Source organism: Schistocerca americana, chromosome 2, assembly GCF_021461395.2.
Source record: "Schistocerca americana isolate TAMUIC-IGC-003095 chromosome 2, iqSchAmer2.1, whole genome shotgun sequence".
In the NCBI taxonomy this organism is placed as follows: Eukaryota; Metazoa; Arthropoda; class Insecta; order Orthoptera; family Acrididae; genus Schistocerca; species Schistocerca americana.
The window spans coordinates 685,920,657-685,935,768 of record NC_060120.1 but is presented as its reverse complement, the minus strand read 5'-3'; the positions used below and the strand labels follow the sequence as shown (position 1 = coordinate 685,935,768).

Below are 15,112 nucleotides of genomic sequence, written 5' to 3'. Positions count from 1 at the left end.
TCCGTGAAATGCGCAATTTTATACTTCTGAACATTTAAAATAAGCTGTCAATCTTTGCACCTCGAAATCTTATCCACACCTGACTGAATATTTGTACAGCTCGATTCAGACTGTACATCACTGTAGATAACTGCATCATCTGCAAGAAGTCTGGGGTTTGTATTAATATTGTCTGTAAGAGCATTATAATACAACATAAACAGCAAGTGACTCTACACACTTTCCTGGCGTACACCTGAGGTTACAAGGGCTATCCAGAAAGTAACAGATGTTTTGGTCTATTGTGGCAGTGGGTGCAGCTACAGCTGCCATCTTGGTGCCACAATGTTTCTACACTCAGTAAGCATCAAGTTGTGGTAACATGTGGTCTGTGCATCTGCTACTTTGCTTTCTGTGACGTGTTAAAATGTGCATTACATCAGAATGTCCTGCCACTTGCGAGGTATATTGTGTGATTAGGTTTTTATTGGCAAAAAACTGTAAATCAATTGAAATTTATTGTGACCTTTGTGATGTGTGCAGAATAGGAATAAGTGAAAGGTGAGTGAGGCAATGATGGGCCGATTTTAAAAATGGCCATACCAATGTTCACGATGAGGACTGTGGTGGTAGGTTTAGCTTTGTGACTAACAAACTTGGGATGAGAATCAACGACAAAATTCGTGAAAATCGTCATTTTATGATTACAGAACTTTCGCAACATTTTCCCCAAATTTCATGAAGTTTGATGCATGGAACTGGGGGAAGCAGCTTGGTTACCACAAATTTTGTGCTAGGTGGGTTCCCACAACCACAAAAAACAGACTGGCTGCAGCAATGTCCTTCCTTAAAGATTACAAGAAAAATGGTAACAAAATTAGCGATTGTGTTGTAACTGGGGGCAAGACTGGGTGAAGCACGTCAATAGTAAAACTAAACGGCAGTCAAGGGAATGGGGGCATACAAATTCTCCCAAGGAAGTATTTGCAAACACTGTCAGCAAGAATAGTCATGGTTACTCTGTTTCGGGACTCTAAGGGAGTGATTCTCATTGATTTCCTTGAACAGGGCACGACAATTAACTCAGAGAGAAATTGCCAAGCACTGACAAGTTAATGCAGGTCATACAACATAAGTATTGGGGTAACCTTGCTGAAAAGTTTTGATTTTTCATGACAACGCAGGTGCACATATGGTCAATTGTACCTGAGAGATCCTACAAGGTTTTGTATAGGAGGTGTTTGATCATCCACCATATTGCTCGCATTTGGAGCCGAGTGACTACCACCTCTTCCCAGCAATGAAGAAATGCCTCACTACACAACGCTTTTAACTAAACTGCATGCTGTTGTAACTAGTAGCTGTAGTTGCAGGCAGCAGATTTCCACAGAGTTGGTATTGAAAGACATGCCATGGCATGATAAGTGCCTCAATTCGAATGGTGATTACATAAAAAAAGGTTTACGATTATACCTTTAAAATATATGCAATAAAAATTGGATTTTCCATATAGTTATTTCGTTTATTTCAAAATGTCTGTTACTTTCTGGATAGCTCTAGTATTTCTACATTATATGGCGACTCTCCATCCAAGGTAACATGTTGCATCCCCCCGACCAAGAAATCCTCCATCCTGTCACAAATTTGGTCTGATACCCAACACTGAATCAAATGTTTCTCAGAAATTGAGAAATATTGCATTACCTGACTGCTTTGATCTGCTGCTCTCAGGATGTATTATGAGAAAAGTATGAGTTGGGTTTCACTTGATCTATGTTCACGAAATCCTTGCTGGTTGACATGGGAGGAGTCATTCTGTTCGAGATGCCTCATTATATTCGAGCTCAGAATATGTTCTAAGATTCTACAACAAATGCATGTCATGGGTATTGGATGGTAGTTTTGTGGAGGACATCCATTAGACAGGTGTGACCTATGCTTTCTTCTAGCTACTGAGCACAGTTTTTGGTTTGAAGGATCTATGATGGATTACAGTTAACAGAGGGTCTATTGGATATAGAATTTGATAGGGATCCCAATGGGCCCTGCAGCTTTGTTCAACTTTAGAAATATCAGCTGTTTCTCAGCACCACTGACACTAATATCTATTTCACTCATCTTTCCAATAGTACGAGAACTAAACTGGGGCAATAATCCTAGGTTTTCCTTTGTAAAGGAACATTGGAAAACAAAGTTAAGCATTTCTGCTTTTGTTTTGCTACTCTCAATTTCAGTTCTTGCCTTTTCCATTTGCCTCTATTATTTCAAGAAACCATTCCATCCTGAAGCTAGCAGACCTTATAAAAACCAACTAAAAAGCTCACCAAAAGCAGAACTTTCAACAAAAATTAATTCAAGATATAATGCTACCTGGATTGTGAATATTTGGGTCAGCTGAACCTACTCATACTGGACATCAGCTTCGTCCCATAATACAAAGATTATGTGGTATGTGACTTATGTGTGCAAGCACAAAGACAACACAACACTAGCAGTATTTCTTATGCATCTGTGTCAGTTTTGGGGATGTAGGTTGTGGTAACATTGATCAGTGGTGTGGCTAAAGGCCTATGTCAGACTGGAAGGTGACAGTCTGGTTATGAGTTGGCAAAGCCAACGAATGTGAATACCAAATCTCAGATGTGGTGAAATATTGATCTGTAGCAAAGCCTGAGGTTTAGGTTAAGTTAAATGGTGATAGTTTGGTTGTGAACTGGCAAGTAGTATGCTTCAGTTAATATGAATGAGTGACACTGGCACAGCGCAAAATAATACAAACATTCACATCATAGTCACAAACATTCGACAGCCTTGACTTAAGGAGCTCCTTGTCCAAGTACTGAATATTGAGGACTTTAGAATTTGCAGAGTTGCCTTTACTATGAACAGGCAGCTACACACCAAATGCAAACAGAATCTCATATTGTAAGTTGAGAATGATTTACAAAATTAGAACAACTGACATGGAATATCTAGTCATCATTTGATACGTGTTAGCCTATTATAAGAATGTTAGTTATCCACTGTATTTATACATATTAATGAACCAGGAGCTTATTAGCAAGGTATCTCATGGATTTGAGCAGGCTATTTCTTTGTCATGACACACATCTCATATCACTGTACAAGTTAGCAGACAGACACCTTGATTTAATGAGAATAATAATAGAATACTTAAATGTTTGACAATGTGATTAAGCATTTCGGAATGAGTAGCCCATTATATTTGAAACACAATAGTAAACCAACTCTTTCATTAACTGAATCAACATAAAAGTTCTATAACTAAATTCCTAGCAGTTGTTCTTGGAGGCTTGGATGCGCTGTTGCAATCCCCATCAAATTGACGGGTCACTGAGGTGTGGATACAAAAGTATGATTTCTGACAAATACTCAATGATTTTAAACGATTTCGTGTCCCTTCTTAAACTAAGTCAATCAAAGATTGCAAAATATACAACTAGTATTTTATATTACCTCGTATTACACATATGTAAGAAAACAGATTTCTCTCTGAGGTGCAAGAATGAATTCATGTAGATACTTTGATGACAACAATACTTGTTTGTCGTCATATGAATAATTACATACGTCACTTACAGATACACAGTACAAGGAAAAAGTTGATACTAAAAAAGACCAACGCGTCATTCAAACTTTCTTGGTGGAGTTGACCATCTTCAAATATTGAGTACACCTTTTCTCATAAAAAAAAGAACACTAAATAATAAACAGTGTTTAATGGGCCTACACAGTTATTAACTCCAAATACACGGTATCTTTAGCTAGCACTATAAAGTCATTGTTACATACAATAGTTTCCGAACTACACAGGGGCACGTCAATTACTCGCACTTCCACAACTATGTTATTCTGTCGAGAATTAGAATGTGTGTTGTGCGATCAACAAAATGAAATGTCTGGATGTGAATATTAAAGCCAATATTACTGACCAGCACTTTGAAGACATGTTATAATATCTTTTTCAATAGTGTCTAAGACTTGTATTCTCTCCATGGGTGCTGTCATTGCGCAAATGTTTGCACGACACTATTGTTTCAAGCACGGACTGCACCGCTACTATTCCACTTTACAGTTCCGATCTTCCCAACGCCCACAGTAATAATAATAAATAACAAAACAGCAACACAGTATATGGTAAGTATCGTACTCGATAGTTATCGACTATCGATAAGACGAAAAGTATGCTCTTGTATGACATCTATTGCACAGCGTTGATTTATCGATATATCAGTATAATGTTTGTATCTGTGGTGAAGAAAGACATGCATTTTCAAATAGGAGTTTAAAGCAAGAGAAACAGTTAAAAGTGGCTCAGTACTGCTATTAGCTGCGACAAATAAACAGCACCAAAAATTAGAATACTTCAAATGATAGTATATCTTATATGGTAATGTACTTCAAATGGCACTAAAAATAATTCTGCCTATTAATAACTTCCTTTTCCCTACTCGAAAACCACTGTACAGAAAGAAAATTTGTTATGCCTTTTATAGACTTGAACTTAAACCTATGTAGGTATTAATTTGATATACGATTCGTGATCTCAAGCGAAGTAGATTTATAACAGTTTACAAACTGTGCATAACTTTGATGAACAAGATGTTACAAATAAACCCGCAAATTTAACAGTTCCAATTTGAGGATAATACTTCTTCCATATAATCTTGTCTGTTGATCCCACCGCGAAGACTTAACGAAGATAGAATTATGAATCTCCTCACCACTTTAATTATATGCTCTAACGGGGGTGTGCCAGCATTATTGCCTTGCAAGCAAATAGTTTCTTTAGAACTGTTGCATTTCTTGACTCTTGAGTTGAATTGTGTCAAATATGTTGTCTTCATAATTCCATTTTATAATTTCATCATTGCTCCGATTCATACGTTACATAATTTTCGAAATTCTATGAAGTTACCAAGGTATACTAAGATTCCCGCAGTATTTTTCGATTATCTTATCCTCGTACGTAAATGTAGGCTTATCAGCCTACAGGCTTGTTTGAGTTCCGAATTAAGTTTAATTATGTTGCCCAGTTTTTGTAAACATTTAATGGAAATTGAAAATTTCTGCCAGAGGGGCTCTCGAACTTACTGCTTACTACAAGCAGTTGCTTTAGTCATCAGGCATTTTGAGCGCTCTTCCAGGCCTGACGCCTTTAGTTAGTTAGTTCCTTGTTCATAGATCAAATTCACAGTAAATATTATGATATGGAACATGTGACTGCCACTGTTGTTTCCACTCGCAATGTCTTTTCAGTACAATGCTTTGATTTTCATGTGACAATGTATTGAATATGATTACAGAAAACTGCAACTATTCAACTTTGTAAATATATATTTATTCCCATAAATTAGTTTTTAATCCTTTTCGTGCTCGTCTTGAGCTGGAATGTATAGAAGTCACCTCTTTATTTCTGCAGAATGATGCAGGCTCCTGGCTTGCCACAGTATAGTTAGGATTGTAGTTAGCATTCTCTTGCACAGTATCGTGGGTAGTGACCACCAATTCCGCTTTGTCTCTTGGTCTTTAATTTATCACTCCATAAATATATTTATATAATAGAGGGAGACATTCCACGTGGGAAAAATATATCTGAAAACAAAGATGATGTGACGTACCAAACGAAAGCGCTGGCAGGTCGATAGACACACAAACAAACGCAAATATACACACAAAATTCTAGCTTTCGCAACCAACGGCTGCTTCGTCAGGAAACAGGGAAGGAGAGGGAAAGACGTATTTACATATCTTGTTACCTGGTCTTGTTAAATAAATTTGGGTTCATGATGTAGTGACTGCATTGTGCTACGACTGCTACACCATCAGTGTTGCAGGATGTGCACTTCTGTCTCCAAAGTGGCTTGTACAGGGAACTGTGGGATCATATCTACAGCATTGGGGTGAGCTCAGAGTCAAGAGTACTTACTCAGCATCAACCACCTTTTTTAACCAATGCTTCTATACACGAGGTTGATGACTGTGGCCTCCTAGTCAACCATGCCGGCAGGCAGTGGGTGAGTATGCTGAGACAATGGAATGTAGTGACAACACAGTGCAGCGAAGGACTTACTGATGCAAGGAAGTTATACAGGGGTTGAAACTTAAATAGTGGCAACTATTTATTCACAACCGATACAAAAGAGTTACATGGTGGTACCTGTTACTGCCCTTCAAACAAGTCACCAGCATTGTGTAGAGCCTATTGCCAGCGATGTGGAAGGCGTAGTATACCATTAGCAGAGCCTGTTCTGTTGATGGTGCGAATGAGGCGGTCTACTGCCTGTCAAATCTCTGGAACAGTTCTGAAACAAATGCCATGAAGTGGTTCCTTCATCTTCGGTATCAAATCGATGTCACAAGGACTTAAGTCCGGGGAGTATGGTGAATGGTACAGTACTTCCCAGTCCTATCGACCAAGCAGAGCAGCCACAGCATGCGCTGTATGCACCCGTGCATTGTCATGCAAAATAATGGGTGGGCTGCGCAGAAAGTGTCGCCGTTTCTTTCACAAATCTGGCCGCAGGTGATGCATCAAAAACGTGCAGTAATACTGTGCATTGATGGTCTGCCATGGAGGAACGTAATGCTTTAGGATCACACCATCGTAGTCGTACACGAGAATCACCATAACTTTAGACCTCTCCATTTGCACCATCAACAGAACAGGCTCTGCTAACGGTATACTACGCCTTCCAGATCGCTGGCAACTGGCTCTACACAATGCTGGTGACTACTTTGAAGGACAGTAACAGGTGCAAACATGTAACTCTTTTGTATCGGTTGTGAATAAATAGATGCCACTATTTAAGTTCCAACCCTCGTACAACTGAGCTGGTGTATGCTGCCTGTGCCTCAAGGTGATTGGCAGGGCTTGCAGATACTCTCAGTGAAATCTGACTCTTTGAGACTGGCTTGAGTTTCAGGTGATTGCACCCAATGGGTGGCTTCACCTTGTCATATCTAATTTGTACTGTAGAACCGTTAGCGTTATTTGAAGGCTTGTAGACCAGTGGTTTCACCTAGTTGATCATGCTGTTCATTGAGACTGTCACTTCTTGGCCACACATTTGACCGATCACTGATGTGGGGACTGGACTGGCTGAATGCGTGACGCCAAAGGTTTCAGTCACTAGTGACTGAGCTGGCATCATATATACACGCACTGGCCAGGTATACCCCTTCACATAGTGGGTTGTGCAAATGATGATGTATCGTGTTGCAGGATGCACTAGTGTAGTCTGCTGTTGCTGGTAGAGTACTGTGGTGCTGAACACAACGGCAGAGTTACTGCAGCACCCAGGGGCAGAATTGCTTAGGTGGCTGGTCAACATACCTTTTGACTGGTTGCTAATGGTCTGCCTGATGCCGAAGTCTCATAACTTTGTGTCCCCTTGGAAGAATTTGGTCCTCTGAAGTCCTGGCTGGTACTGAACCAGTGAACTACTGAAAAGATATGGTAAAACTATGCATTATGGTCTCTCTCTCTCTCTCTCTCTCTCTCTCTCTCTCTCTCTCTCTCTCGCTCTACTATTTACACATTACAGCACATTGTCTATTCGTCTTCCATATACACAATGTATGACTGCTAGTACAACCACAATGTCCTGTTACTTCTGTCAAGCCATATGTTCAATCCATTGTGTTGTGGGCAATGGACTAAGAGAAGGATTTGGCAGATGACTGTCCACTGATAATTGGGTTAGGCCACTGAGCAATGACCAGGATTAAGAAAGTTACCCAGCACAAAATTCCTATTACCACGCCTTTGTGCTTGTACCCAGTGCCGTATCATTGAATATGATGGAACAAGTGTTCTGCATTAATGAGCCCATTCTGTGCTGCTAACAGCTTGTTGAGGGAATGAAGCATGGAGTAATGAGAAAATTTAGAGAACTAGAATTTGAGACCGACTGTTGAATGACTCTGCTGCCACCAATGTACATTGTGTGTAAGGACCACGAAGATAAGATTTGAGAAATTAGGGCTCATACAGATCCTTATAGATAGTCATTTTCCCCTTGCTGTATTTGCATGTGGAACAGGAAAGGAAATGACTAGTAGTACCCTCCGGCACGCACCATACGATTACTTGCAGAGTATCTGTGTAGATGTAGATGAACTCAGCCCATTTTGCCATTCTTTTATGGGTGTAACACACTTGTTCTTAATTTATGAATTTGTAACAAATGACAAAATTGCTTTATCTGTTCTGACCTGAAGTTAGTAATTGATGTCTCTGTAGTATTGAACTTAATCCAGGGCTTGCGTCCCCTGTTTCAGCTTTTTGATTCGAAATAGCTATAATTTCTGTGTAGTGTGAAAAATGATCTATTAGTGTTAACAAACTATGATTTCCAGCCACATCTGCCCAAGAGGATCTAGGGTATTTGAACCAATCATGTCGAATGATCTGCTTCCCTCCAGTCAGCTCTGTTGCAGAATTTGCTGATGATTTAATATGGCTACATGTGCACGTGGTACATAGTTCTTTACAAACTGCTCTGTATTCTGCTTACATGTTCGCCATTAATATTCTACATCTATGTCTATACTCTGCAAATCACCATGAGATGCATGGCAGAGGGTACGTCCCACTGTACCAGTTATTAGGGTTTCTTCCTGTTCCATTCACATATGGAGCATTGGAAAAATGATTGTTTGAATGCCTCTGTGTGTGCAGTAATTATTTGAACCTTATTTCTCAATTTCAATGTTAGTGATACATAGGGGATTGTAGTATACTCCAAGAGTCATCATTTAAAGCCGGTTCATGAAACTTTGTTAGTAGGCTTTCTCAATATAGTTAATGCCTATGTTCAAGAATTTTCCAATTAAGTTCCTTCAACATCTCTGTGAGACTCTCCCATGGATCAAACAAACCTGTGGCCATTCATGCTGCCCTTCTCTGTATACGTTCAATATCCCTATTAGTCCTATCTTTTATGGGTCCCCACACACTTGTGTAGTATTCTAGAACTGGTTCCACAAGTGATTTGTAAACAAACTTCTTTGTAGACTGGTTATACTTTCCCCCGTATTCTACCAATGAACCGAAGTCTACCATCTGTTTTACCCACAACTGAGCCTATGTGATCATTAAATTTCACATCTGTACAAAGTGCTGCACCCAGGTATTTGTATGAGTGTCTGGTTCCAACAGTGACTCATTGATACTATAGTTATACAATGCTACATATTTTGTTTTGTGAAGTGTACAGTTTTATATTTCTGTATGTTTAAAGCAAGTTGCCAGTCTTTGCAATACTTTGAAATCTTGTCGAGATCTGACTGAATTTTTATGCAGCTAGTACTTAATTCTAGATAACTGCATCATCTGCAAAAAGCGAGGTTACTATTAATATTGTCTGCAAGGTCATTAATACACGTCATGAACAGCAAGGGTCCCAACATAATTCGCTGGGGCACACCTGAAGTTACTTCTACATCTTACGATGGCATACTATCCAAGATAATATGCTGTGTCTTCAATACCAAATAAGTCATCAATCCAGTCACAAATATCGCTTGATGTCTGTATGATTGTACTTTTGACAATAAGTGTAGATGTGGTACTGAGTCATATGCTTTTTGACCATCAAGAAATGCTGCATCTACCTGACTGCCTTCATCCAACATTTTCAGGACATCGCCTGAGAAAAGTGCAAGTTGTGTTTCATATGATCGAAGTTTTTATACTGTGTTCTGACTGGCATTGAGGAGTTCATTCTGTTCAAGGTACCTCATTACGTTGGAACTCAGAATATGTTCTAAGACTCTACAACAAATCGATGTCAAGAATACTGGATGGGTTTTGAGGATTGTTTTGCTGCTCTTCTTGTAGATGGCTGTGACCTGTGCTTTTTTCTAAGAACTGGGCACAGTTTTTGGTTCAAGAGATCTGTTGTTGTTGTGGTCTTCAGTCAATATCAAGAGATCTATGGTGCATTATAGTTATTAGAGGGGCTAACTCAGCTGCAATTTTAGTATACCATCTAACAGGGATTCCATCGAGCCCTAGAGCTTTGTTCAGTTTTAATGATTTCTGCTGTTTCTCAGTAACATGACACTAATACTTCATTCAGCTTTTCAGTGGTAAAAGAATAAAATTGCGACAATTCTCCTGGGTTATCCTTTGTAAAGGGACATTGAAAAAGGGATTTGCTTTGCTACCCTCAATTTCCTGTCCAGTCTCATTCGCTGGGGACTGGACACTAACTTTGGTGCCACTGACAGCCTTTACATATGACAAAAATTTCTTTGGATTTTGTGAAATATCATTTGACAAGATTCTGCTGCACTGGTCATTGAAAACTTCACACATTTCTTTCTGGACACCCAAACGCATTTCATTCCGCATATCTCTACCTGTACACTACATTAATCCTTGTTACATAGATCATAAATACGACATTTCGTAATGATGTGGAACATGTCACTTTAACTTAAGTTTTCTTTACACAAAATAAATAATTAATTAATTTTTTTTTTACTACTTCATATCTAAGAATTCATCTATTGAGTAGAAGGAGTTGTCATTCGGAAATTCTTTTAATTTGCTTTTAAATGTTGGTTGGCTGTCTGTCAGACCTTTAATACTATTTGGCAAATGACCAAAGACTTTTGTGGCAGCTTAATTCACCCCTTTCTGTGCCAAAGTGAGATTTAATCCAGAATACTGAATATCATCCTTTCTTCTAGTGTTGTAGCTATGCACTTCGCTGTTATTTTTGAATTTGGATAGGTTACTAATGACAAATTTCATAAGTGACCATATGTATTGCGAAGGTACTGTGAATATCCCGAATTCCTTAAACAAATCTCTGCAAGGTGATCTTGGGTGGGCTCCAGCTATTATTCTGATTACACAGTTTTGTGCAATGAATATTTTCTCTCTTAATGATGAATTGCCCCAAAATATGATGCCATATGAAAACAGTGAATGAAAATAGGCTTAGTAGGCTAATTTACTGATATGTTTATCACCAAAATTTGCAATAACCCTAATAGCATAAGTAGCTGAACCTAACCGTTTCAGCAGATCATCAATGTGTTTTTTCCAATTCAATTTCTCATTGATGCACACACCCAGAAATTTTGAGTATTCTACCTTAGCAGCAGACTTCCGTGCATAGTCTATATTTATCAATCGTGTTATACCATTTCCTGTACAGAATTGTATAAACTGTTGTGATTCTTCAGTTTCTCTAGGCGTATTTTATGACGAAATAAATCTTGGGTGAACAGCCTGGTACGAGTGTCTAGGACACAATATTTTGGCTATCAGGTGTGGTGATGTACATCAGCGCACCTGATGCCAGCAACATGGTTGATTACCGAAATATTGTGTCCTATGCACACTCATACCAGGCTGTTCACCCGAGATTTATTTCTTCTTGTATAAACTGTGTTTTCTCAAAATTTAGTGAGACTCCATTTGCAGAGAACCACTAAATAATTTCTGAAAGACATTATTTACAATTTCCTCAGCTGATTCTTGCTTCTTGGGTGTCATTACTATACTTGCATCATCAGCAAAAAGAACTAACTTTGCATCTTCATGAATACAGAGTGGCAAGTCATTAATATATATTAAGAACAATAAGGGACCCAAGACTAAAACCTGTGGGACACCATTCTTGATAGCTCCCCAGTTAGAGGACTCTGGTGGTTTTTGTAGACTTATCTTTACTGTTAATTTCAACCTTCTGCATTCTTCCAGTTAAGTATGAATTAAACCATTTGTGCACTGTCCCACTCATACCACAATAATTAAGCTTATCCAGATGAATTTCATGATTCACACAATCAAAAGCCTTTGAGAGATCACAAAATATCCTAATGGGTGCTGTTCAGTTATTCATTGCATTTAATATTTGATCAGTGAAAGCATATATAGCATTTTCGGGTTGACAGAAGCGTCTGATCCCACGCATCAGCTTTGACCCGTGACATAAGGGTGTTGTCGTGTGTGCCATCATGACGGTGCGGAGTTTGGTTTGTAAGTGTGGTGTGTTTGTAGATGTCATCGTGTTGTGGTTTGTTATGATCTCTGGTGGTATGTTCAGGGTTTTCATTTGTGTGGTGTAATGGACTCAGTTTGCTTTTGCTCATTATCCAGAATTGTTCGAGTGTCGGCTGTGTTTGTAGTGGAATTCATTTCAATGAGTTAACAATTTTGTGTGAAGGTTAATTTAGTGTTGTTCGCTGTACATCATGTGGTAATTTTAGTAAAATTAATCTGTTGTTGATTATGTTCAGGAATGGATATGACGGATAAAGTTAACAGTGTGCAGGTCAAGGGAAGTGTTCGATCCCAATGTGTGGCTGTGTTTGTTGATATTGGTATTGAGAGATGTTTTTGAGCTATATAGGCCAAGGGAAGTGTTTGATCCTAATTTATGGGATCGGGAGCTGCTGTTGAGCTATATAGGTCAAGGGAAGTGTCCGATTCCAGTCACTGAATGAGGTGGCGCAGTGGTTAGCACACTGGACTCGCATTCGTGAGGACGACGGTTCAATCCCGTCTCCGGCCATCCTGATTTAGGTTTTCCATGTTTTGCCTAAATCCTTTCAGGCAAATGCCGGGATGGTTCCTTTGAAAGGGCACGGCCGATTTCCTTCCCCATCCTTCCCTAACCCGAGCTTGCGCTCCGTCTCCAATGACCTCCTTGTCGACGGGACGTTAAACACTAATCTCCTTCTCCCTCCTCCGATTCCAGACGATATTGTGTTTAGTGGTATTTGGGGAGTTTTGTGATGGTTTTTTTCGTCGTTTTGTGTGGTTTTGTATGGGGGTGGGTGTCTAAATTTGTTTATATTTAGTTTGCCCCCACCCAAAAACACCCCATTTCCCACGCTTGTCCCATTAGTGTCATTAGGCTTTTTGTGGAAAGTGTGTGTGTTTGTTTTTTGATGTATTTTCGTCCTCATAATGTGTACGTACCGACTTTATATGCGCCATATTGGAATCTTGGTTTATGGTCGTTTCCACCATATTTGTGATGTCATGGGTCAAAGCAGACGGGATTGGACGCTTCTGTATTTCTGCATTTTCTGTTGAAAAGCCTTTCTGAAAACCAAATTGACATTTGTTAGTACTTCAGTTTTACAAGTGTGTGATGTTACTCTTGAATACATTACTATTTCAAGAATTTTGGATAAAACTGTCAGAAGTGAGAATGGGCAGTAGTTGCTAGCGTCAGATCTATCCCCTTTTTTATGCGATGGTTTGACGATAGCATATTTCAGTCTATCTGGAAAAATTCCTTGTTTCAGTGAGCTACTACATATGTGGCTGAGAATCCTACTTATTTGTTGGGAACAAGCTTTTAGTGCTCTGTTGGAAATGGCATCAGTTCCATGTGAGCTTTTACTTTAGAGTGAATTTATTATTTTCCTAATTTCAGTAGGAGAGGTGGGTTGAATTTCAATTTTATCAAATTGCATAGGTACTGCCTCTTCCATTTACTGCCTTGCGTTTTCTAATGAATAGCTGAAACCTATTTTTTTTACAACACTTAAAAAATGATTATTAAAAATGTTTCCTACTTCTGACTTCTTGTTAACAAACTTTTCATTGTGTTTGATAGTAACAGTCTTCCTGTGCTCTCGGTTGCCCTGTTTCCCTTTTCACAGTATTCCAAATTGTTTTAATTTTATTATCAGATGTGCTAATCTCAGACATAATGCACATACTTCTGGACTTTTTAATAACTTTTCTTAATACAGTGCAGTAGTTTTTATAACGTTTCATTGTTTTGGGGTTATTACTCCTCCTAGCTATAAGTTACATTTCCCTTTTCTGTGTACAAGATATTTTTATCCCTTTAGTAAGCCATGGCTTTTCACATGGTTTCTTACAATTATATTTCACTGTTTTCTTAGGGAAACTGTTTTCAAATATACTCACAGAGGTATCATGAAATAGGTTAAATTTTAAATTAGCATTATGTTCCCTGTACACCTCATCCCAGTCTAACAGTCGCAAGCTTTCCCTAAAATTTTGAAGTGTTAAATCGTTAATGGAACACGCTATTTTGGAGGACTGTTTTGCATTACTGTATGGAGCTATATCATATACTGTAACTAGCTGTGCATCGTGATCAGACAGACTATTCTTAAAAGGAAAAGTTTTTATGTGATTGAATTTATCTTGGTCTATGAAAATGTTATCTATCAGTATGGTGCTTTCCTGTACCACCCGAGTAGGAAAATCAATAACTTATGTCAAATTGAAAGAACCAAGTAATACTTCAAGGTCAAGCTTTCTGTCTGACTTTCAGAAAATCTACATTGAAATCCCCACAAACAATAATTTGCTTTCCTTTGTCTGACAGGTAGCACAACAAAGAATCCAAGTTTTGCAAAAGTAGTTGAAAATTTCCCTGTGGGGCCCTATACTCGGCTACAATTACAAAAGTGCCTTTATTTAGTTTAAGCTCACATGCACATGCTTCTATGTGTTGCTCTATGCAAAATTTTTTAGTTTCAAAATTTTTCACACTGTGACTGATTTTAACGTATATGGCAACTCCTTTCCATAGTATCTCTACTTACTTCTGCTGAAAGCTTATTTACCATTTCCATACTTCTGACTATATGATGTTCAGACAGGCATAGTACATCCATTCCACCCTCAGTTTCTAAATCTTCTATACAAACAAGAAGCTCATCTACTTTGTTTTTTTAATCCCCTGATGTTCTGGTGCAATATATTAACATTATTTTTTACTGTGCTTTTATGTGAATCTTGTGACATACTAACATTATTTTTTACTGTACTGTTATGAGAATCTTGTGATATTTTCACATCACTAGTACCTGCCTGTCTGAACTTTTCATTAAGCTAAATTTCAATCAATGTAGGATGATTGGATACTGATCTTGGCCTAAAAAAGTACTCCCATGAGTTTCAGTGCCTCCCCTTAAAGATTTTGCTATCATCCCAGCCAGTTTACCCTTCCCTTTCCTATTGAGATGCAGGCCATGTCTTGTGAAGTCCCACCTACCAATACCACCAAAAGGAACCAAACCTATGCTTGACAGAGTAGCCGCCTGAAGCAGCTAATATAGCTCCATATTGACCCTCCTGACAAAGCTGTTCAATTCG

At 38.6% G+C, this 15,112-nt stretch overlaps 2 protein-coding genes across 7 annotated transcripts in view; one reads left to right on the top strand and one right to left on the bottom strand.

Moving 5' to 3' along the window:
• Nucleotides 1-4,142, bottom strand: part of LOC124592460 (mediator of RNA polymerase II transcription subunit 11) — a 46,691-nt gene extending 42,549 nt beyond the window's left edge. Inside the window, exon 1 of the mRNA XM_047131838.1 lies at nt 3,933-4,142. Within this exon, the coding sequence (XP_046987794.1) occupies nt 3,933-4,008 (76 nt within the window). The 5' untranslated portion in view covers nt 4,009-4,142. The remainder of the gene's footprint in view (nt 1-3,932) is intronic.
• A 91-nt stretch (nt 4,143-4,233) lies between these two features.
• The window catches only part of LOC124592385 (rho guanine nucleotide exchange factor 7), a 126,887-nt gene continuing 116,008 nt past the window's right edge, over nt 4,234-15,112 (top strand). For 5 of the 6 annotated variants that reach the window (XM_047131833.1, XM_047131832.1, XM_047131827.1 and 2 more), the window contains exon 1: nt 4,234-4,390. The gene's annotated coding sequence lies outside the window, so the exon portion shown is untranslated. Of the gene's footprint in view, nt 4,391-7,225; nt 7,460-15,112 lie in introns of all 6 variants that reach the window. The other variant, XM_047131830.1, reaches the window with a different exon arrangement.